This window comes from Chelon labrosus (genome assembly GCF_963514085.1).
Source record: "Chelon labrosus genome assembly, chromosome: 9".
NCBI classification, from domain to species: Eukaryota; Metazoa; Chordata; class Actinopteri; order Mugiliformes; family Mugilidae; genus Chelon; species Chelon labrosus.
Genome location: NC_140359.1, coordinates 24,711,262 through 24,737,120, shown reverse-complemented (window position 1 = coordinate 24,737,120; position 25,859 = coordinate 24,711,262). Strand labels below are relative to the sequence as shown.

The 25,859-nt window shown below is 40.7% G+C and overlaps 1 protein-coding gene across 3 annotated transcripts in view; it reads right to left on the bottom strand.

The window, feature by feature from the left end:
- The window catches only part of slc4a4a (solute carrier family 4 member 4a), a gene marked incomplete at its 5' end in the record, with an annotated part of 46,293 nt that extends 26,438 nt beyond the window's left edge, over positions 1-19,855 (bottom strand). For 2 of the 3 annotated variants that reach the window (XM_084551667.1, XM_084551666.1), the window contains 4 exons: positions 1,632-1,767; positions 10,225-10,398; positions 15,279-15,352; positions 19,790-19,855. In XM_084551667.1, the coding sequence (XP_084407793.1) occupies positions 1,632-1,767; positions 10,225-10,398; positions 15,279-15,352; positions 19,790-19,806 (401 nt within the window). Of the gene's footprint in view, positions 1-1,631; positions 1,768-10,224; positions 10,399-15,278; positions 15,487-19,789 lie in introns of those variants that run through there. The other variant, XM_084551665.1, reaches the window with a different exon arrangement.
- Positions 19,856-25,859: the final 6,004 nt, after the last annotated feature.

Below are 25,859 nucleotides of genomic sequence, written 5' to 3'. Positions count from 1 at the left end.
TTAAAGGTTTTGCAACTGCATCACACATTTCATGATGACTCCATCTGTTTTATAAAGGCTGTACAAGATATTGTCAGAATAAAAAACAGCAATCTCAAAGACAAAAAAGCCAAAGCTTAATAATATAATTATCATGTGGGGCAAATTAAAATAATGCTGCAGTTAGCCTGCAAAAATTATTATTATATAATACTGTTTATTCTTAAAGCCAAACTAACAGCCGTCTAATGCACAGGTGGCATGCAGCTTCACAGGAAATTATATGATGAAGGTCTATAACTTTGTGTGTAAATGCGACAAAATGACAGCTTCTTAAATTCAGTCACAGTATTATAGTTTCTATTTTCTTAATGTATGTTTTTAATTACTCCTCCCTCTTTCCTCCTCTACAGTCAGAGGGAGGAGAAACTGAGCTGGTACCGAGCAGCTGTTTCTATACCGGGGCTTTTATTTGGCCAAGTTGGCTGCCAGAATGACACTTGGCGGACCACCAGCAGCACTACCCGGCACTTTTGAGACCTTTTATTCATTTTGAGTCTCCCTGACTGCACTTGGAGCGGTACTGCAGTGGCTCTTAATCTCTGTAGTTATTTGCGGAATAATAAGCGGGCATCAATTAAAGATGCAGGATTGATTCTTTTTTTCCTTTTTCATTTTTAAACAATGCAAGTAACTCTTTTTTTTTTTAACCTGGAACTGCAGTACTCTTAACATTTGACCTCGTATCAATATACCAGATTGATTTCTTACTCATAAAGTTTTTTGTGGCCGTCTTTAAATAATTAATTGGAGATAAATACGGCCTCATGAGAAGAAATACTTCCACCAGCACGTGATTTCAGTAAATACAGTATTTAGAGACATTCAAAGCTACCGTGAGTTTTGATTTTGGTCAACTTTTGTCTGTTTTAATCCTTATTTTCATATTATTCCCACATTCACACTGTCAAATATAGTTAGCATTTTTTAATTCACAGGTATTCAGTTGAATCCAGGTTAAATTAAGGTTCAACTTTCTCCAGGCATGAAAAACTACAGTTGCAATAGTTTAAATTCTGATATGCATATTCAGTTAAAGTCGATTTAATTTCTGTGACGTTTGGACAAATCAATCATGAACTTCTCCTTAAAACTTTTACATTTCAAGGTATAATGAGCGTAATGAAAGTTCTTCTGTAGAGTGTCTCTGCAAATAATTCAACCCATGGTGAACCAAAGCTTCTACCTGCAGTACAATTGGTCAGGAGTTAGAATAAAAAAAAAAAGGAATGAGCTCATTTGGTGCCTCAAACAGCAGCCCGGAGATTCCGTTTCCCCCTGAGAGAGCTTCACTCATCCAATGCTAATGATGTATAAACATTCATCCCATCTCTTTCCCATCTGATCTCACTAGTGGGCCACACAGAAGAGACCTGTGAAACCCTGTGGGCTCCATTTCAGACTGAAAACTGGCTCAAGTTCATAAATTCTTTCGCTCTTTAATTTAATCATTGAGGTAAACTTGAAGAAACTCTTTGTTCAATATTCAGAGTTAACAAGACTGTTCTACAAGACTGAAAAAACTTGTGACTGATTTAGATGGAAGGTGCACACAGGAACTTTGAGAGGAAGTTAGGGTCGTTGGATCTCACCTGGCCGTCTCTTTCCACTCCATCTCTTGTCCATCCACTGACAGCAACTCATCCAACTCAGTAAAGAGCTGTGGGGGCGCCGGGCCATCATCTTCCTCCCCAAGGATGAAGCGGATCCTCTCGGCTGCTGGTGAAACTGTGGAAACAGGAAAAATGCTGCGGTTCACAGACTGGCAATGGTGCCCGTTGGGCAAGGGTTTGTTCACCGGCTTTTCATCCTCGACTGGAACCTTCCCATTGACCTCAGGAGGAGGTGGTGGTGGTGGGATTTTCACCATGACCTCTCCTTTCTCCTCTGTGTCCTCTTCCTTTTCCTCCTTCTCTTCTTGATTATTGTTGTTGTTGGACATCTTTAAAATCTCAGTGACCCCACTTTACTGTCCAAGTCAGATGACCCAGGGTTTTCTAATCGACGGCAGTCTGTAAAGTAGCAGCTAGACCCTCATTAAAGTCTTGGGTGGAAGTGACAGTCACTCTCAGCTGCCTGCCCCAGCACTTTGTGAACCAGGTAGGAGGGGACCGATGGACTTTAGGGGTCCCCTTGGTGACAGTGTCCCCACAGCTAGCCCCTTCTCCCTCTCTTCTCCCCCCCCCCCCCTTCACTGTGCAAACAGGCCTTCGCCATTGGCTCTCCAGCCTTGGCAAGCTGCCCTAGAGCCCCTCATTAACAATTAGGAAATGGTTCACAAACTGGCCTATTCTTTAGCTGTGGCTTGGCTTTCCTTCTCATTTGAATATTTAGAGAGTGACACAAAACACAACGGGTGATATATAAATAACACTTTTCAGTCCTGTTCAAACATATCGTAAATAGTGGACACAACTATAGCTTGTTCCAACAAGTGCAAACAATATTTGAACTTGAACAACAGCCCGCAAATACTGACTGAAGTGGACCCGTGAAAGTACACATTTGTACAGAGAGAGAGTGTTGTCATCAGCAAACAAACACACAAGACCAGTGCATTAGAGGATATTTGTGTAAATTATGGCATCTCTGTTCATGGAATCAGACTGCTTCTGTGTAAAAGACGCAAACAGGCATCAACAGAGTTTATTGTACCTCCAACACTGACCATGTTTCTTCATTTTGAGATTTATGTTTAATTATGTTTCATTGCACAGAAAACATATAAACAGATCTTTTATTTGTTGAAACTGATTGGCTATGAACGCACCAATGAGGTGTCTGTGTTTGTTTTTATAAGGAATATCTTAGCAAGAAAGCAAGAACATTTTGTCTTGTGCACATGTCTTCACGAGGCGTCTTTGAAGGTTAAGACTGGAATGATTCGGGGTCAGGTTTAAGGAATGCATTATGTCAGTGAGGGTCCTCATGACCACTAACCACATAAACATGTACAGTATGTGTCCACACGCGTGTGTGTGTAATCATAACAAAGCTGGGTGACCCGATTACATAACAGCTTGCTAACACAGAAGAACCAAAGAACTGGCAACAGAGATTCAATATGTTTAAAACTGACCATTTTATTTCCAAAGCTGGAATTATCATGTTTCCTGTCAGTCTAAATAAGGAAATGGCCTTGGACAAACAGAAATGGAGACCAGGCTTTAGCCACGTGGTTCCATCTCTGGGTCTACAGATATTTTATTTACACCAATCAGACATAACATTATGACCACTGACAGGGGAAGTAAATAATATTGACCATCTTCTGACAACTCAATGTTCTGCTGGGAAACTTGGCATTCATGTGGATGTTAGTGAGAGATGTAGCACCCACCTAGACCAGACCAGGCACCCCCACCCCATAGCAATGACACTCCTTGATGGCAGCAGCCATCCCCAGCAGGATGCAGCCTGACACACACAAAAACACTTCAGGAACAACTAAAAAAAACATGAAGAACAGCACAAGGTGTTGACCTGGCCTCCAAATTCACTAGATCCCAAACTGATCAAGTATCTGTGGGATGATCCACAGAGGCCCCTCCCCTCAAAGGCCCCCCCACTAACAATACTCTGTTACCAGACACCACAGGACACCCTCAGAAGGTCCATTCTCTGATGAGTCACAACTGTTTGGGAGGCACAAGGGAGACCTACACAATATTAGGAAGGTGGTCATAATGTTATGCCTGATCAGAGTATGTAGGAGGATGTAAAAATACCTGCATCACAGAGGTACGACAAGAATCCACTGAAGCCTAAGAGTCTTTAACTGGAGGCGTACTGCAGGTGAAATCTACACTCAGAACTGAACATCACCTTATCCACCATCATTCATTCATTCATTCATACAGTCAGTTGTATGGGGGTCAAACAGTAATTAAGGAGAAGGTTTGCAGTTTTACCCTCACTGTGTTGTCTGCTGTACAACAACAGGTACGAGCCAGACAAGCCGCTGTAAGATTACTAGTCGAGGGATAAACTGTCTGCCGTCACACACACACACACACACACACACACACACCCCCCCATACACACACACACACACACATTTCCACAAGCTGCAACTAGCTTAAGTCACCAGATCCTGTTTAATAACATCCCAGCAAGAATAATTTACATGTGCGTTTCACACATTCAGCTAACAGCGATTTACGTTGATTACAGTAAACAGTTAAGACAAGCTTTAAATACATATGGTGAAAATTACATGGAGACAATGAAAATCATGGCAAGGTGAAGGGAGAGACTTGATGATATAGCACTCACTGCTGTTGTCCTTCAATGTGCAAATAGTTGATGAAAAAAGAAGCAGTGGAAACACAGTAAGAGTAGGGATTTCTGTCCAAATCATCCAAAACAATTTAATTGTAATAAAACAATAAAATGTTATTTTTATGTAATCCTGCTTAATGAAACAAGTAGCTGAAATAAATCAATTTATTTTTAACATTCGCAATATTTTAAGCGGAAGGGAGCTCTTGTCATTGGACGACTAAAATATATATATACACCGATCAGGCATAACATTATGACCACTGACAGGAGAAGTAAATAACATTGACCATCTTGTGACAGTTCAGTGTTCTGCTGGGAAGCTTTTGGACCTGGCATTCATTGGTGTGGATGTTACTTACACATGTAGCACCCACCTAGACCAGACCAGGGACCCCCACCCCATAGCAATGACACTCCTTGATCCCAGCAGCCACAGACACACACACAAAAATGCTTTAGGAACAACTAAAAAAAACAAAAACATGAAGAGCAGCACAAGGTGTTGACCTTCCCTCCAAATTCACTAGATCCCAAACTAATCAAGTATCTGTGGGATGATCCACAGAGGCCCCTCCCCTCAACCCATAGGACCCAAAAGCCCCCCCACTAACGACATCCTGTTGCCAGACACCACAGGACACCCTCAGAAGGCACATGTCCATTCTCTGATGAGTCACAACTGTTTTGGAGACGCAAGGGAGACCTACACAATATTAGGGAGGTGGTCATAATGTTATGCCTGATCGGTGTAAATAGGACGTTCATACAGTTAAAACAAAGTAGGCACCCCAAACAGATAGAAACTGATGCCACCAATATATGCAACTTACAAACCAAGCTGGAAACCAACTAGCACAGTGTTAGTGTCAATGCAACACTGTCCCACTCGACCAGTTGCTAAGAGAAAGGTGGGGGGGGGTGGTGTGGGTGAGGGGAGGTTAGTGGGGTGAGGCTCAGTGCAGAGTGAAAGCAAAGAGGGGTGAGAGCAAGCACGAAAAGGAGGGATAGAGATGAAAATCCCATCGTTCAAACGCAATTTCAAAGCTGTGTGTGCTCTCGCCAAGAGCCATGGGCATACAAAGAGGACTTTGTCCCAGCAGCAGAGGCTCATGGGATCGGGGATGGAGGAAGAATGCCCGCTGCCCGGCAGAAAGCTTAGTGTGACTGCCACCAAAGGCCTGTTTAGTCCCACTCTTGACATGCATCCTACACAAATACCTTCCATCTCCTCTGACCTTTTTGAAATTCCCAGCACAGTAAAATATGCTACACGGGACGTAATAGCGAAATTCATTGTTTGTGACCGTACATGCAATGATAACGCAGCTCCCGTGTCACCTCATTCATAGCGAAAAAAAAAGTGGAGGAAATGTTGTCCATTCCACAAAGTCTGACATTCAGTATGCACGGCAGCGAGTGCAGAGGCAACAAACGGGGATTGGGTTGAATGCAGAGTGTCACCCCGAGGGTGATTCATTGAGAGCACAGTATTTATACCCAGACCATCCAGCTTTGGTATTTTGTTGTATAAGCTGAGGTGGGCAACTTCTGATGAGAATGTAACAAATAGCAGCTGGGAGGAAATGAACACTGTGCTAGCTGCAGGTATACTGGATGTAAAGCATAACCACACTCTCTCTGTGTAGTCATATTTAGGTTTGATTCAAGGCCATTATCTCACTAACTATCTCAGCTGGGTTTAATTTGCATGAGATCAAATTTGTCAATTGTTCATGTACAAGGTTTACCATAAAACCAGCTGATGGCTAGCCTGACGAGCCAGACCCACATTAAATGTAGGGTCTGGGCACTCTCCATAGACAGGGCTCAACCGGAGGCGGTGGGATAAACAAACGGTTGTCTTTCAAACTCCCTCTCCACGCAATAGGATAGCGCTACAACCAATCAGAGCAACGAAGAAGGTGACGTAGTCAGAGCGACGGAAAAGAGAGTTCCTTTCTCAGAGAAAAGCTTAACTTCAAGTCTTTCAGAGTGGCGGCCAAAGCCGATTCGAAAGAAAGTTCTTCGCTAGCAGCAGCCATCGCTCTGGTAGTTCTAGCAGGATGGGGAATTCACGCGTAATTCACGGAACTTATGGTCGCAGGTCAGTCGTCATCATGTTAAGCCCGCCCACCGACTCGTGATTGGCCCGGTCCATCTTGGATTTTTCGAAATCTCAAGTCAACGGAGAGTAACTAGACTGACCCTGGAAGCAAATGTAATTTGCTGCCGCTAGGGGCGCGTCTAGATTCTAGGCTAGCTGATGGCAACAATGACAGCTAATTTAAATAAGATATATGCTCACTTGCACTCTCAAAAAATTAATGCAATGTAATACAACAGTCTTGCATCCTGCATTAAATACTCACTTCATGACTGTTTTAATGTTCAGTTGATGTTTTAACATCAACCAGATTGGTGGTAATTCAACAGTCTGATCATTCTGGAGGATGTAGTCGGTGGTGCTGTTAAACTAGATTGAATAGTATGGATAGTATTGTTTTCTAACAATGCTCTGGCTATTTCTACAATTTTCAGCACGCCATACCATAATCGTTCAGGGCAGACCTCAGATGACACACCAGTACATAAAAAAGGTCATTTTCATGTTGGCTTTTCAGGAAACAGAAGACAGAAGCCTGGTTTGTACCTCGACCTTTGCATTTCAATTATTAAAGTCTTCATAAACCTAAACAAGATTAGATCCGTGCACTGTGACTTTGGGAAATTAAACCCATTTGTGCATAAGCAAAGTTTCCGAGTAATCTCCAAATCCACTTTTAGAGACCATTAGATCCCAGTAGAATAAAATGCCCGTCCAACCAAAAAAAAAATAAGAAATAAAAAAATAAGTAAAACTCAATCAAAATGAGCAGGGGTCAAATAGCTGTGCAGTGAACAGGCATGGAGGATAAACTCAGAGTCCCTGCAGCGTCCATCTGACCAAACAAGAGGATTTCAACCCAGACAGACAAGGGCCTTCCCCTGAGGGCGGCCATGTTTCCAGACAGAGTAAAACAGAGCAGGGGAGTGAATAACAGTAGGACATTAGGTACACTGCATGCCAGTCAATTTCTGCCATGCTTAACAGATGCCTGCAGATTTAATTTTTAGCTGTATGAACATTTTTTTTTAAAGGCGGAACTCCTTTAATGACAGCTCAGTAACAAATATGCTTTTTAACAGTCTGTTGGTTTAAATACTTGCAGGTTTATCAGTTAATAAAAAAGGATGACCTTTATCATCGTACATGAAGATGAAGGCAGCTCTATGCTATAAAGTATACTGAGTCTTGTTAATCGTCCACCCACTTAGATTTATAGAAGTTAAAAAATTCAACCTCTTCTTTTGAGAAATCATTTTCTTAACTGAAACTCAAATCAAGACTGATCAGTTAGATCAGTTACTTAAATTATTTTAAACTGAAAGGACAGAAAATATCCCTTTTGTTGAGGATCTGCACTTAGAAACAGTGGTTTATTTTTTTGTATTTGTTAAATAATATGAATTTCATTTTGTTTTTTACTGTCCCTTATACTGCGACCTAAGGATCTCACTTTTTGAATCAATTCAGTTAAAAAACCCTGATATATTTTGGCAATATGAAGGAGAGATTTTGTGCTGGCTGTTTGAAAATGATGTTTTTGCTTTGGCCAAATTTATAGAAAAGGCCTGGTATTTAAGACAAAGTATTCTGTATCCAGTTTAACAAGCTTTTTTATTTTTGTATTTATTTTTAGTGGTGTTATGTTGGGTATCTCTGTGTACGTGGCTATCTGGAGACTATTGTGTAAATTATTGCTTCAGTGTCTAATAAGCCCATGTGGGCTGGGCACCATGGTGTTTGACACTTAAATAAACTTAATCAATCAATCAATCAATCAATGTTAAAGGGGAGCTGTTGAGTAGTAGTTAGAGAAGCAGCCTTGGGTCCAAAGGGTCAGAGCCCCCCTATGTCCAGCCCCAAACTGCTTTCCAGGCGCTGCAAAAAAGTGACGCTGACATGCACTAACACGATCCCACTGCTCCAAGTGTACACACGAGTGGATGGGTCAAATCATGTGGGATCAATACAGTACGAATTATTAATGTGATGTGTGCAGTGCTTTTACCATATCCAGTTTTTTGCTTACACAAACATACCAGGAGTCTACTATTCAATGCATCTGACATAAACCTTGCTTGAGAGGACTAATGGTACTGACCTATGAAATGGTCAAACCTTTTGGAGCAGTGTTCCTAATGGGTCATATCAAACTGAATGCAAAATGTACAAAAAGTCTGTTTACATAAAATAAAACAAAGGAACACTTGGCTGTACAACAATACCAACTGTACTTGATGCTCTCTGTTTGTGGTGCGGTGCCATTCAAGCGTGCGCTTCATTGACGCCTTCATTCCATGACAGATTTTCCATAACAACAACAGCGTGTAGACTATTCCACCCATAGGAACCAGCAGACCGTCCTGGTGTTGACTGCTAACAATACGTCAATGCTCACGTTTTCTTGCTAACATAGTCGCATTTTCCTTGAATGGAGAATTACTGTTGTTAGAAACAAACAGAGGTGTGTAGTGTTTCAAGATGTTACCTCATCACAGCCAGAGTTTTGTAGGAATAAAAGATTGTCGTCTTCCCTTTTGACACATATATATTTTTTATGTATACGCTGATCAGGTGTAACATTGTGACCACCTTCCTAATATTGTGTAGCTCTCCCTTGTGCCTCCAAAACAGTTGTGACTCATCAGAGAATGGACATGGTCCTTCTGAGGGTGTCCTGTGGTATCTGGCAACAGAATGTTGTTGGGTCCTATGGGTTGAGGGGAGGGTCCTCTGTGGATCAGGCTTGTTCTAGTGCATCCCACAGTTACTTGATCAGTTTCGGATGTCAGACTGCATCCTGCTGGGGATGTCTGCTGCCATCAAGGAGTGTCATTGCTATGGGGTGGGGGGTGCCTGGTCTGGTCTAGGTGGGTGCTACATGTCTAAGTAACATCCACACCAATGGATTCCAGGTCCAAACGTTTCCCAGCAGAAGATGGTCAATTGTCACAAGATGGTCAATGTTACTTACTTCTCCTGTCAGTGGTTTTAATGTTGTGGCTGATCGGTGTACACCTACGATCGCTGCATTCTGTTTTGGCTTATGGCACTTCATGTCTATGAGCATGATTTATATTAAGGCCAGATGATAAATTGAACTGATGCTTCATTTAAAAAAAAAAAAAAAGGCATATTTACAAAGGTTTAAAATCATCATGACTATAAATCAGTGGATGTCTAAGTCCTTTATTAATGCTTTAAGGACTTGAACGCAGAAGTGACAGAGGAAGAAATACTGACATCGTTTTAAGTTATTCTCACACTTGAATCTTCACTGTCCCCCAGTATAACCTTTCGCTCTTGCCTTTTTTTGTTTTCTCCAAGTTTCCCCTTAACTAGCCGGAACTCTTTGTCCAAGCAGCCCGGGGACTTGTCGTACTTTACACTCTACAGGGCAGAGGAAGGTCCAGCCAACCAAAAATACAAGCACTAACTCATTTACTGTAGATGCTACCACACTCGGCGTGTACACTTCATCCACAATGAAGGACAAAACCCACAGGAAGACACACACTTACACACTGTACTCCAAAAAAAAAAAAACTCATCCGCTCTAGCACAATTGCATCCGAGTAGCCATTACTTCCAATAAAAAATTCACTCTGCTCTGTCGAAACACACTTGTCACTCGGCAGAACACGCATAGCTATTTCTGGCCACCAAGTAGACTCAGCGACTTTGTCGGGGTCACGAGAAGTTACAGTGGCTTTTTTTTTTCTGTAAAAGACAGCAGCCTTCAGCGAGGACAGACACGAGACCTAATTGGGGTTGACATGGAGTCCATCAGAACTTACTGAGAGGTTTGAGGATGCTGTTGCTGGCCTCATCGTTGTTTTCTGTGTCCGACTTGTCAGAGGCGTTCTCCGTCAACTTCTCCTTTCTGTCCTTGTGGCTGGCTTTCCGACGGTGACGCCGCCGCCGTCGATAGCTCTTGGGCACATGCACACCGATGTAAATGGTGTGGTGACCTGTAAAAAAAAAGCACAACGAAGGATCAACCCTGACACGTAACATCCTGACATATTCTGATTGCTAAGATGGCTTCCTGAATCTGACAGTCAATTCTCAAACAGAATTTCTATCAGGAAATTAAAAGTGCAAAAAATGGTGGTTATGCGAGCACTAAAAATGCTGTAAATAACCTATTCTTGACCACTTCTCAACTCAGTTCAAGAGGGAACATTCTCACGTGGCCCACAACAGACCACAGACAGCATAACAGAGGTTGCAGAACGCTGTCAAAACAAATATTTAGACAGAAAAAGAAGTAGCACATAGCAGTGAAGACGCCATGGCTGTCTGCATGACTACATCCCTCTTATACATGTTGGCTCAGTACCAGCAGGACATGCAGTTTTTACATAGCTGGGTGGTTTAGGGTCATTAATGACAAGCAGACCAGAGTGTTTGCTGATAACATGCCATTTGGATGGATGTGAACTTGTTGCAAGCATGCTATATGTCCACGATCAGAAACGTTGTTCATTTTTATGATATGTAGTACGCTTTAGGTAAAATAACTGCTTCAGGGAATCCGTTCTTAACAGATTTACTTCACTAACATAGGTTTATTTCCAGATGAAATTCAATTCACACATATCGAGGTGTTAGGGCGTTAATTAGTTTACACAAAGCACTGAAGCTTATGGTAAAACATCTTCTTTTACAACAATAACAGATGTTATTCTAAGTTCTGCTGATCTAGTGCTTCTGGATTTTGTGTTAATTGGAACACACATGCAGTATGTTGGACTTTGAAGAATATTCCGAAGAAAGAGTTTGACTAACTTCTCAACACTTATTAAGAAGAAGCGGATTATAGCATTAGAAGCACTTGGGTGCATGAAACAACACTGGCTGAGTGAATAAAGCTCTATGCATCGAATGAATCAGTGCTGTTAATCAATGCAAAGCACGCTACATGATAAAAACATGAAGAAGAAAAAAAAGAAGCAGAAGAAGAAGCAGAAAAAGAAGAGGTAGAAGTAGAACCTGAAGAACATCAAGAAGAAGATGCAGAAGAAGATAGATGAAATTGCAATTGAGTGAATGAATATATCATGTGCCAAACCATGTAATATCAATAAGAAAAAGGAGGAGAAGAAGATGAGGAAGCAGAAAAAGAAAAGTATGACTATCCATAAGAAGAAGGAGAACCAGAAGAAGCAGAAATAATTCTTATTCTCACCCTGAACTTAAAATGCAACCTTCACCTTAACCCCACTTTTGGTACAATGAACAGAAGAACACCATAAAAAGCAAAAGCTGCAGGGCGAACATCAAAACTGGCCCCTGAAACAAACGGCTCTATGCCATCATTGTCAAACGTCTCCTTTTGGAGCAGGTCGGGTACAGCTGAGCCAAGCACTGTTCATGACCAGGAACCAGGAAGTGACTGAACCCCTCAACACAACAAACAATGATCTCTCTTGAAGAACAAAACCGTTCATTATTCGCTAGCACCACAATGCCTTTTTTTTTTTTTTTTTTTTAGGGGTTCATCTAAATTCACTGACACCATGGGTTCACCATACCAAGCTAATACTGAGTGTCAAAGAGGAAGAGGTACCAAAAAGGTTTAAACCGTTTTAGCTGATGTTTAGGGACACTGTTAAATATTCTACTTGGTCAGACTCTGGATTCTGCTCTATGTGCTGAGGTTAAACTTCTATACTGGCCTGGTTAAACTGTTGCTATTGTGACTGGACTGGACACAGAAACAGATTAAAACTTTAAATGTTTAAAATGTACAATATACCGTACAGAATACTGATTAACTGAAACAGATTCCCTCAGTCAATCAGTCGGTTTTGGAGACGGACCCTCTCCCGAGACAAAGGATGTACGACAATTATGAAACGCATGAGAGGAAGAAAGAAACAAGAAGTGGACGGACATGAAACGGAGACAGAGGAAGGAGATCGGCAAATGGAGACAGAACCAGCATCGCCCACACCAGAGCTGTTCCCCCGCTGCGCTTTTGGTTCAACAAAGATGGCACCTGTCCCATGTTTATGGGACAACATAACAACACAAGATCAATCGTTCACGGCAAAGGCCTGCTTATACCCTCCACCGAAAAGTGATGAGAAAAAGCAAACAAAAACGATTTCTAAGAAAGATAAAAAATTTTCGGGGCATGTAGAGTCAGGTGACCACAGCAGATTAAACGGAAGACTGGATAAGTGAATTAGTGGCCTATCGAACCTGTACGTGTCAGAGCTCCGATCTGTAAATGTTTATTCCACTGCTTTTTCCAAGACGTCCAAAACGGTCCAGACGTCCAAATCGGTTCTAGTTTTTTTTTTTTTTTGTGCTGAATATAGATATATTTCTGGGTATGTTTGACACATTACAACTTTCACCAGCTCTGGACACTTGGAGCTGCACCGGGTAACAAGAGACCAATAATAATCTTGGCAGACAAAGGATCTAAAACGTCATTTAATTAGAAAATCATACAAAAAAATTGGATTAAAGACTAAAATGATTTCTTGTTGCTGCGATTCAAAGTGAACTTTAAGTTTTTATGTAATGGTTGTCAGCTAAATGACTCGATTACAACTGCTACGTTACTAGTTCATAATAGTTGATAAAAAAAGACTAAACTCTCATTTTTTATTCCACCAGAAAGGGGGAAGAGATTTTAAGCAATGCCAGATCTTGAAATATAGGCCTGCTTAGTAATATTTAAGTTGGCAAAAGAAGAAACAAGAAGTCCCAAACAACTAGTGGACATGGCACAAGACCCAGAAGCAGACGGCTGGACAGTGACAATAAAAGCTAATAAAGACCGCAGTGCTGTTCAACTTGATCGATGAGCAATAAAAGAAGAGCGTGAAGACATTTGCAGAGGCTGCACAACGCCGAAAGAAGGAGGTCGGCGAATGGGAGGCGAGTGATGGAGGAGAAGGAATAAAAAATAGTCAAGTCAAGGAGCTGGAAAGGAAGATTTGCACACTGCCAGAGCAGCTTTGTGAAACGACTTCCTCTTCTTTTTTTCGGGTGTTCAAGAGGAACTTCTTTTGGAGTTACCCGTAAGTGCGCACACACACACTGAATTAAATGAAATCGTTGTGTGTGTGTGTGTGTCTGTGCTGGGAGGTTTGTTTAGTTCACTAGATTTCTGAGGAGAGGCAACGCAGCCGCTAGTTTCCCCAGTAACTGTGGTGCTGGGACCTGCCCAGACCAGTGGGAAGGATGGCAACACGCCACCAAGCACTGACAGAATACTAAACCCCTATTAAAGTGTTGAGCTTATGTCAGAGACTCTCTACTATGTATTATTACAAGTTAAATAACTGCAAAAGCTGTTTTTACCATACATGATTTGTTAAGTTGATCGTTATAATATGTAGCCAAAGGTCAAAAAGGACGTAAGCCGACGAACTAAACTATTTATCTTGAGCATTAGCGCAGTCTGTGACGCAAGGTTAGATAACAAATATGATGCTGGAGTGAAAACACAGACTAACAGTAAAGATTATTTGGCTGTTGGGCCAAAGCTCCTCTTACACAATAATCTTGTACAATATGATAAGTGTCAAGCTCCCTCTCCTCTTTGTGTTCCTCTGCTCAGTCGAGGTCTTTGAGTCAGGCTGTCGGCTCAGAGAGAGGAGCGAGCGAGGAGGACACCGAGTTCAGTGAGCTCAAGTCCAACATGAGACGTAGCCGGCAGACGAGGCCACACACCGGGCACAGACGAGACGCCGGTGAACGCACAGGAAGTTAGAGATACTGAAGCAGAATCCAAGCTGAGGTAACACCTGACAAAATGTTGACCCCTGGCATGAGGGAGGACGCCGTGCAGATTCAAGCCCAGACTCTGTTATGTTACTCTTATTAAGTAACTTGGTATCATTCTGGTGGTTTTAGTCAAAACCGAATAAACCGTTCGTTACAGTTAACAAACAAAGGCACTGTTTCACATTCATTTCTTATTAGAAATCAATTAGCAGACAAAAGACCACTGCTAGATCCACTTTGAATACTTTAGCCAACAAATAAAAACACTAAGGTTCTTGGATGTTACAAACAGGCTCCATGACAGATCCTTTAATCTGCTGGACTAGAACCAACAAACTTGGGATACTAGTCGCGGGCTAATGTCACCATCATGTGAGCGTAACCTCATTCCTGGGCAACAAGGAGAGACTGAGTTACCAAAAAAGATTTATAAAGAAATTGAAATGAATCAAATTTAAGCTCAAAACTTGAAATCAACCCCATACGAATTTGATTGTCAAATGAAAACAGAATCTAAAATTTGAGCGATGAGCAATTTTGTTTGCATACATCTATTAGTTTAAAGTGGAACACGCTGGACACGGTAGCAAGCGAGGTTTTCTTCCTTCGCTTTGTTGTCCGGTAGGTCTTTGAGGAGATTAGTGAGGTAAACACGGCGTCACAGGCTCTGTGTTCTACATCTTTCCTGTGCCAACTCGCTAAATAGGTGAGCATCAGCGTATACGTGCAGGAAGTGCACAAATTTGGCAGTCTCTCATCCTTCCTGTTTCTCTCAATGAGTGCCCTCACTTTGAAGAAAGTCATTAAGAAGTATATACATTTTAAGGTTAAAGAAATTACAGATTTTAAAGTGTTTTTAGTTTTAGGTTGCAAAGTTGTAAGACAAATTACCCTCAAGATGGAGATTTTTTTGACTTCTGTGGAAATTTTCTGAGGTTTTAGAAACTTAATTATTTAAAAAAATTCAAAATAAAATTTGGACAGGTCACAACATTTGAGGTTTCCTGACATTTGTGTTTACACTGCATCACATGGAGGGTTAAATACGACATTTCTGGTCATGATCAGAGAAATTAAGGTGTAGCAGAATTGGTAAACTTACCCTCTACCTCCTCCTCATCACAAATGTGCTTCAGTAGGGACGCTCCCCGGTCCAGCACCGCCTCATCCTCCATCCTGTAGTAGTAGAAGAGGAAGAAAGACTGTTCACACTTCTCCTCCAACGACAACGTGGAGCCATAGCGCTTGGGCTCGTTCACCTGCAGTAAGTTCGGACTGGGGTTCAGTCTGGTGCTGCTGGTAGCGCTCATCTCCGCCCATCAAAGACTCATTGACGGACAAACCTGACGCGACCACCTCGGAGCTCTGAGATAGCGGCTTAAGAATCAGATTGTCCGTGAGTAAAACTACCCCAACTGTGAGAATGTGTGTCGTCCTTGAGGAGGGCAAAGTGCGCAGTCGATAGGTATGGTGTAATGGCTTTAATCTGGCTGAGGGGGGTGAGGGAGAGGACAGGAAGTCCACTAATTGAGTGTGATGGCTAGAGTGATTGGTGCTGGTCATGCACACAAAAAAAAAAAAGTCCCACTGACTATGACTTGAATTTAGTGAACTCCATTAGACACAAGATGTTTTACAAGTAAAAAAGAAGCATTAGTTAATGTTGTGTCTAATCAGTCGCACGCCCACGCACACACTCACTACAAAGCCTCTCCATCTGCTTGGTAATGCCTGCCAGTCCCCCTCTCTACCTAAGAAACAAGTGGGGCATCACATGTCTGTCTACTCATCCGCCCTTACAGGATTACGCCGGCTTTACTTTAAGTGACAACACACACACACACATACACATATACACATATACAAGCCCGTAACAAGACGGCGCGTCGGTGCCTCTGCTGCTGTTCAAGAAGTCTCCACACACACATTCATCCCCACTTCAAACAGGCCGTACTGTTTCCCAACAAACACAGACATTAAAAAGGGATTAAAAATGTTTCATACGGGTTGTGACAATAAAGAGAAGTTGCTTTTGAGGTTCTGTTAAGGGGGGGGCTTTGTATTATGTATTCTGCTAGCCATGTGCGTTAAAAGAATAAAATAAAAGCTCAACTTAAACTTCAGATTTTATCATTTATATTGAGATCAATCTATAAAAAGGCTCATTTGTGACCCACTCGTACATCAAAATAACACAACTACAACGACATGAACTGCTTAAGAATTGAGTTTTAAACTTACAGTGCCACAGACAAATTGATGTTTTGCAGAAAGAAGAATTGAAAATATTTTCTTCATCACATTTGCCTTTGAAAAAGCCTCATAACTGTTTTTTTAAAATACAATAAATATATTTTTGTATTATTGTTGTCATGATTATTATTATTATCATCATTAAATTGACTTTTATTCAGCCGAACGCCAGAAAATCTGACGAATCGTTTCATACATTTTATATGCAAAGATGAAAAATCTTTTCAGACTTAAGCTTCTAAAATGGGAGATTTTATTTTTATTTTTCGTCACATGCTTGGCCACATTTCCAAAGTTTGGGTCAGCTGTTATCTTTTATCCCCTCATATATTACTATTTTTAAAAAGAGGCAGTAAAATAATGACCTGTATTCAATAATCATGTATAGCGAGTAAATATACATTTGTTATAATGATGACATTTCTAGAAATACAATCCAGTGGAAGAGACACCGCGAGCCAAAAAGGGGGGAGGGCAGAAGGAGCTCAGAGGTCAAAGGGCAGCTCCAGACCAGCTGGTGGAAGACTGGTTTCAGGATGAGGGGATGTAGTTAAAAGACACACTCACTGCATTAATCCACATTATTGTCATGTCATATATAACGATATAGTGTATTTATTTTGTTAGTGTCTTATATTGAAAAACTGATAAACTGAAATTGATTTTCTCGCTCAGTAAAAAAGCTGTGACCACTCCAGCTCTATGTGTGGACAGACAATTCTCCAGGCAACACTTGAGGAGATAAAATAATAATAATAATAATAATGACAATAATGGTGAAGGGTTGAAGTGTCCTTGGGCAAGACACTGAACCTGAAGTTTCTCCTGGTGGCAGCTCTACTACCACTGGTGCGTGAGTGTGTGTGTGTATGAATTAGAAACACTGTAAAGTGCTTTGAGTATCACTAAGGTAGAAAATGACTGCTTCTACTTAAGTATCATTTACTTCTATGACTGAGAAGCATTTCATAAAAGTAAAAAGGCAAACCATTTGGAAGTTTAATTACATTATCTAAAAGTCAAACATGGATAACAGCATCTCAACAAGAAACCAACTTATCCAGATTTCATGTGTAACTCTGTCTGTTCTCTGTGGATCAACTTGTAAAGAGCTGATTCAAACAGAACTGAAAGACTTTCTTACTAAGACCAGACAGAGTTCCTACTTCCTCCATTGCCACCTATGGAACAAACATGGACATAACAGGTCAAACTCCACTCAGTCTGAGCTGCCAGCCCACACGAGTCCCCCCCTCCTCCTCAATTTAACATTAAAGAAGGCAAAGACAATAATGTTTAACAACAATGTGCCGTTATGTGCAGGAGTTATTTTGTAAAAAGAAAAAAAGAAAACGGTCTTTACAGGGTAATTTTATAGGGTACTTTGTCCTCCTTTGCCATGATCTGTCTGCTTCTATTTGAGAGTAATTCCCTTGATTTCCCAGAATTCATTTCATCTGCTATATAATACAGTATATGTAACAAACGCAAAGCCTATCTTTTCCAAATTACCTTGACCTTCAGTTTATCAGGTTTCCCTGACTGTACCCTTCTCCTCTAATGCGATTTATCTGAGTCAAAAAGCGCCAGTCAGAATAAAACCTAAAAAGAGTAACGTAATAGCAGTTGGCGGCGCGGCCAAATCCAATCAGCTTTATCGTTTAAGATTATGCCGTAATCAAGAAAAAGGGATATCACTGAGTGAAGTAATAAACTCCCTGCTTAATGTAAACACCACGATGAAAGATAAGCTACTACAAATTATCGATTAATTCCTTGTTGTGATAATCCAAGTGTGCGACGGCTCTAACACCAAAGCTGCACGTTAAACACCACTACTAACACTGTAAAATCTCATCTTTGAATGCATGTGAAACCCGGCATGGGGTGACAGTGACTGTTGCTCCTTACAGCTCAGAGGCATGCAGTTAAGACAAGCAAGCATCTGAGGATCAGGGTGGTGTAAATCACAACTGCAGTAAGAAATCACATTAAAAAAAATATAGTTCTTGTCTTTTCACGAAGGTGTGTGGTCTTTTTGTTAGACAAAATAAATACCAGCACAAAGCGTGTAACAAAAAATGAAATATAGTAAAGTATTCCTTCAAATTTTTGAGACATTTTATGTGTAACACTCCTCGCATGCTTAATGCTCTTCACTTTAATCAGGTTAGACTGCAACTAACTAGAAAACTAGATAGTTTATATCATATTTAGCACCAAAGTTCAGGACTTCACTCCTGTTTAACGTATAGATTTGCTTGTAACTTAGAAAAATTAATGACAGAAACATTACGGTGACATTATAAACCCATGGATTTAAGAGCATAAAAGTATCTTAGGTGTGATTTTTTTTTCTTTAATCAATATTTCAAGATGTGCACGTATTGGAGATTACTAGCTAAACCTTCAACAGCCTTATTACACACTGTACAAGAAAATCTGAAGTTGGCAGACTGTTACTTTGCACTCATCATTGCATATTGGCTGCTATCAGTCGGTCACTTCACCGATACCGTATCAGTGTCTCTGTCCTTGTAATCTGCAAGTAGCCTACTGTACTTATCTGCTTGGAGAGTAGAGAGTGCTCTCTGTACCCGAACCGCTAACTCTTGTGTTCAGACCATGCAAGCGTCAAACAGCTTGAAGGCATCTGGGCTGTGTTGTGGTATACAGTGTCTTCTGTAGCCAACACATGACCTACGACGATATGTGCCCATGTCATGTATCTAGTGGCCCTGTGTCGCAATCAAGTTTGTGAAGCCAAAAAAAAAATCCTAATGCAATGAAGACAAAAGGTCACTGGATATCATATTAGTCTGAGACTCAATGAGACTGTGTGACCTGGGTTTGCTGATTGCCTTCAAGCTTAAAACAAAAATCAATGCAACTACTATTTAACTTTAAGATCCAATAAATACTAACTCAATGCTTCTAAAGGACATTTGTTCAGCATTACAGTCACTCTAGTTTAATCTGAGGTAAGTTTTTCTTTGAGGCTAGAATCCTTACAAAGCAATTACATGGCTATTGATGCATTAAAGCTTAAACTTTAACATGTTCAAACCTTAAAATGACCTTTAAGGAGTATGTTAATTCTGAGTTCCTTGTAGACGGCATCGGTTTTGTAGCTGGAAATGATTTACTTTTTATGTGAACTTGAAGTAGAGATCAGTGTCTTGCAGTTTGTCAGCCTTGCCGTCGAAAACACCTGTTCCTGGAGTTCACCTGCTTTATAGGCATTTCTTTTTTACTTCACATTAATCACCGGCACCTGACTGTACATTGCGACACGTTTAAATCATTTGAGGTGTGCACAGATTGTAAATCGTTCTCGTAACGCTTGATGAAGTCACTTACTTCTTGTTGCCACTCATGTCTTCAGGTCGCGTGTGATAAATCTCCTTTGTGAATGTGGTGAGCGGAGCGGATCACCAGAGCAGCTGCTGATGTTTGACCTGACAAAAAGTAACACATACAGCAGACACAGAGAGAGAGAGAGAGAGAGAGAGAGAAAGGTGATTTCTCTGCTCTGAAATCTCACTTTCGGAACTCAAAGTGACTAAACACAAAGCCTCTTAACCTGCAGTTGTTTCATGAAAGCTCAGCGTGATATTACACACACGTGTCGTGGTAAGATCTACTATCCAGCTGCAAAAAAATAATAATAATAATAAAAATAATAAAAAAAAATCTCTGACAAACATGATGCTGAGACAAGAGCTTTGGTAAGATTAATCTCATAACATTAGCTGACTTCATAATATCATGCAGCTGCTGCGATGGCTCCAAAAATGTAGTCGTGGCGCTGGGAGTTGGAGAAGGCAAGATAAATCAAGTTTAACGCACACTTGAAAAAGACCAAAACAAAACGCATGCCAGCTGCGCATTTACGCGCAAATCCCTCTTTAATCGTCCATTAAGTGTTTCAACTAAACCTCAGAGGAGAGGAGAGGAGAGCACGCGTTTAAAGCGACAGAAAGAATAACAAAGTCTTAAAAGGGACCTGTAAAACTATGTAAAACAATAAATGATTAAAAAAATAAAATAAAATGTATATTATATGATTTGTGATCCAGCCGCCTCTTCACGCGTGCCACATGAGGCCTGAACCAAATGTGTTTAAACTGTCAACAGCTCCAATGTGCAGCCAGAGTAAATGACTTACCGCAGTAGTAATGATCTTTGGCTCAGAGTGCTTTGGCTCTTGTTGTCACCGCTGCGGTGGCATGAAGGTAAAGAAGACTACTTCCACCGCTCGGGTAAGTTTGTATGTGGCATTGTGCGACGGCTGCGCTCTCAGCGTGCTGCTGCTGCCGCCTCTATCTGCTCCTGGACCATCCTTCTGTCAACGCCACTCCTCCGGTGGGAGGTCAGACTGCTCCACTGCTGCTGCACCATCCAATTCATTTCTCTCTCAGCTGCTTGCAACGCTTCCAACTGCACCAAGCATGCCAGTCAACACACACTTTAACATGAAGGTAGACATTTGTGAAAACAGAAGTTAGTATTTAGGTAAAGTTCACATAAAATAATAAAGGATAATAAAATGATATAAATAAATAATATCAAACAAGAAGCTACTGGGAGCTTGAAAATAAAAGTGAGACAAGATAATACTATATTTTTGATGTGGCTCTTCATGTCATTGGTCAAGTAATGTGATATCATTAATGTCACTGTGTCTTGTAATTCCCAAACAATAACAATAAAGTACCACAGCAATACTTCCTAAATAAATAACTTAATATCTTTATCTGTGGCTCATCTCCCTGCAGAGAATTTCAGGATTACTACAGATTCCTCATGGGGCATTTGCTGGGGCTGTTCACTTCGTTCAGCTGTGAAAAGTGTGTTTTAGAGATACAGCGCCATCTGTCGCAAGAAACAGGATTAGCTCATCTGCCTTCTTCACACCACATTTTGTAAATCCGTCCCAAATGCATCATCAGTCCCAAATGACTAATTGTTAATACTGATGACTAATATAGTGTGTTTCATTATTTAATACAGACTGGGACATCTTTTTTAATCCACTAACCTTTTTTACTCACCCACGGTCAACCCAGTAATTTGTAGATTCTGTCTTTTTCTGATGAATAAGACGTAGAAGAGTACAGACATGAATGCACCCTTGGATATTTTGCTTTTTTTGCCAAGTTTTGAATTGCTGAACCTGCAAAAATCAAGCTTTGTTTGTCCACCTGCCATGAAGTTATTGGTTCCAAACTCTTGCAAAAGACCACTCATAAAGTAAATGACTCATAAAGTGTAAAATAGGAGAATCCACCCCTACGACAAGCACTGTGTTTTTCAGCACACACCTGTCACGGTTCGCTGCAAAAGAAAAAAGTAATACTTTTTTTTTTTTTTTTTTTACCTGTTGGCCAAATGTGAGGAGCCATTTTTTTTTCTTCCAGGCACCTACAAGGAAGAAGTTAAATGTTTACTTTCCTTGGAAATAGAAAAACTTACTCTAATTTAAACCTAATGCTAATTTAAGCATGGTGGTTTACCCTCAGTCAAACAGAGGTCATATGTGCCCAAAACAGTTTGCAGACACAGTGTAACTAACTTTAAATGTTAAAATACTAATAATAATTTTTTTATGTAATATTGTCCAAAAAATTAATTACACTTACTTCTATACATTTTTTTTTTGTATTTCAGTTAATTTGTTGACCATAAACAATAACAGAGCTACAGTAATGTTAGCAATGCTATAACTGATGTAAGCTAGCTAGTTAATTTCTACAGTTAAAAAAAACTTTCTGTAGGCTACTAAAATAAAATAACAAAAACCAAAACGGACTTTGTTGAACAGAAACGTTAGCCAAATGGTACAAAAACGGCAATATTATTTAATATATTTATCGAAATGTGTTTCTTGGAAAACAAAAACCGCGGGTTTGACAGTTCACGCATGCGCACTTCAATAATTATCAAACCGCCAGCTGCGTTCATGATGTATATTGCTTAAACCGTAAATTAGAGCATCTGAGTGGATAAACACGATCTTGTAGTTCCCAGTCGGGAAATTGTAAATGTGTGATACATAAAGTATATATATTTTAGACAAACTACAGACATGTCACTTGGTATGTTACTTGGTAACAATCTCCAAAGTAATACATGAATAGCCCGATTTAGACTATTGGTGCTAGCACCTGGGCTAACAGCCTTGAAACAAACCCTCGTAAATTGGATTTACAGGTGTTGGCTGAATGCAGCATCACCTTCAAGGCAAACTATGCAGTAGAGTGAAAAATGAAATGAAGTCAAATAAAACGTGACACATTCGCACTGTTGTTGTCCATTATTTGCAGTCTCCAGCTGACTGACACGCTGTCCTGATTGTTATTAGCATGTCGTCCAACAATAGGCCACAGAGGCTACGCTATCATCCTGCTTGAGTTGTGTTTCCCTGTTTCTAATCTGCACCGACTCCACTTTTGTTGGTAAATACCTGAGCCAAAGGTTCATTGGGTTTATCAGCTCTTGTTTGGTGAAAACGTCTGCCTGCTGCTGCTGGATCGGGGCTGATGAGATTAAAGCCATCCAGTAAATGAGCCATAAAACCCTAAACAATGAACAATAAGAGGCCAAGAAGTCACACAGAGATACAGACAAACCCTTCCCTGTAAACAAACCTGCTTACCAATGTGACACGAGCTTATCAACTTTCTTTCTTTCCTTCTTTCTTTCTTATTTTTTGTACTTGACCGCTTTTTGAACGTCTGCACCCTAACCCTGGTTGCTGTGTAACCTCTGATTCTGCACGGAGCTCACAAAGACACGTGCTAACGCCAGACTAATGTTTAACTTGGAAGATCAAGTTTAAACATTACTAGCTGGGGATGTTCCAGGAGTCATCAAAGTCAGACTCAGATCCCTGACGCTTTCTGGCAAAGTTGCCACAACAAAGCCAGGAGAGGGATTTCTAACGTCACATGTCTGGACCTCAAGAGACGGTTTCATCGGTTTCATTTCTGCACATTACGTGATCAGTAATTCATCATTTCTGTTTTAATATGGAAACATCTGAATAAACAGTTTCTTAAAATATAAAGTATGCAAGTGTATCTATAACAAATACAACATTAATCTGCATTTAAGCAAATATTTCCATTGATTACATTCATGATATAATGCATGCAGGTTGTTTCCCTGCAGCAGCAAGACAAAAAAGTAGTTTTCATTACACTGCACAAACATTAATATAACTGCATGGTCAGTCAGCAGTCAACATAAATCAAAGTTTCAGCTGAACCTGCTTTTGCCAAAGGGAAGCGGACGTTGTCGCGTGCTTTTAGGTACTTACACAATCCACAACTCGAAATTTGTTCTCAAAACAACATTTGATGTTTTTATTCATAACACAAAATATTGTCACGGCTAACATCAGCGCGACGTATACGAGTCGGCGTGAGGCGGGATAGTCCCTCATGCACGAGTGTATAAAGCAAAACAGCTGCTGTTTTACACATTTCCAATGCAAAGCATGTCAGCATTTTCATATTTTCCCGCATGTTCGACCAGTTTTATTGGCGACAGAAAAGAAAATACAGCAAAGTTGAACCCACGGGCGTCTCAGTTTCACAACTCCTCAGCTTTGTTTCAAATTACATCCCAGAAAACAGCATTTCTCTTAAGCATTTCTCTTGGTTTTTCCCTTTAAAGGAGGCTTTGAGGGGTCTTTGCGTCGGCTCATCGATGCTTTGTAGTTTGACAGTAGCTGACTATCTGATGCTGCTGGGTTGATCCCCGTTCTCTTTCCACGGGACTTTAATTCTGTGCCCACTTGTGTCTTTGAAGTTCTTCCAGGAACTGTATATCCTCCTCTTTTTCTTCAAACCACACCATGACAATAATAATAATAAAAAAAGATAAGACTTGTCAATTGAAATTGCTGTAAATTTGCGTTGAAATAACAGTATAAAACTGTTCTAATTAAATGCAGGATATCAGGGAGATGAAATTTAACAGTGTTTTACAGTAGTGATAGTTTAAAGCAGGGGTGTCAAACTCATTTTAGTCCAGGAGCCACATACAGCTCAATTTGATCTCAAGCGGGCCGGAGTAAGATTATAGCAAAATAACAACAACTCCCATTTTTTTTTTAGTGGTAAATGATAAATGGCCTTGTTTTTATCTCCTATTTGTACTCAAAGCACGTTACAGTCACAGACGCATCTAACCATTCGTTCACACAAGCACACAGCAGCAACCGGGGATCAGTGTCTTGCTCGAGGACACTTCAGCGGCACACTCTGGGGATCAAACCGCTAACCCTCTGGTTCGTGGGCCACCCGCTCTACCTACTGAGCCACAGCAGCCCCAGTGCAAAGTGCAAAGAAGAACAACATTTAATAAACTATCCGTGCTGGTTAGCACTGATGCCTCACAGCAAGAAAGTTCTGGGTTCTGGGGCCTTTCTGTGTGGAATTTGCATGTTCTCCCTGTGTCTGCGTGGGTTCTCTCCAGGTACTAGCTTCCTCCCACCGTCCAAAGACATGCTCGATACGTTCATTTGTGATTCTAAATTGGCCGTAGGTGTGAGTGTGAATGGTTGTCTGTCTCTCTGTGTTAGCCCTGTGATAGACTGGAGACCTGTCCAGGGTGGACCTCGTCTCTTGTCCTATGACAGCTGGGATAGGCTCCAGCCCGCCCACGACCCTTCACAGGACGAGCGGTTACAGAAGATGAATGAATGAATAAATGAATGAACACGTTGCTCAGTGTTGTGTTCTGTCCACTTTCCTTTCTAAAACTGTGGACAAATTAGGGATAGCAGTTATTTTCATTTAAAAATTGCAGTCTCCTATGTAATTATCGCACTTTCCATGCCACAGACCAGATTAGCCCCTCTGGTGGGCCGCTTTTGGCCCGCAGGCCGTATGTTTGACACCTGTGTGCTAAAGGAAAGAAACAGTAGTTTAACTGTATATTTCCACTGCATTGTGGGAAAATAAACTGAGCGTGTGAGTGCACACATGTTCAAGCGGTGATTACTCATCCATCTCTGTTTTGTGAACTAATGGGTGACTACCATTATTGCTTTTCTAGTTAGCGTAGCGACATTTGTTTTCTTTAACTGGACTGTTGTCTGTATTTCTTATTGGACTTGGATTAATGTTAACAGATTTAATATTAGAGCCTGGACTCAGTGTATTCAGCTAATGAGAACTGGTCTACTTTAAAATACACAGATCAGTTATTAATTTTAAGCTTAATACAGGGATGCATGATGTTCCTTCTCTTCTAATGTTGAAAAGTCGTTTGACATTCGAATAGTAAAGTATTTTTTTCCACACTTGTTTAGGTGGTAAGCTACCTGCGACACCAAAGAGTGGCGCCGGAAAATATATTACATTTTCAGGCTCTAATTTGTTCTCTGAGAAAAGTTAATCTTTTAAAAGCTTGTAATTTG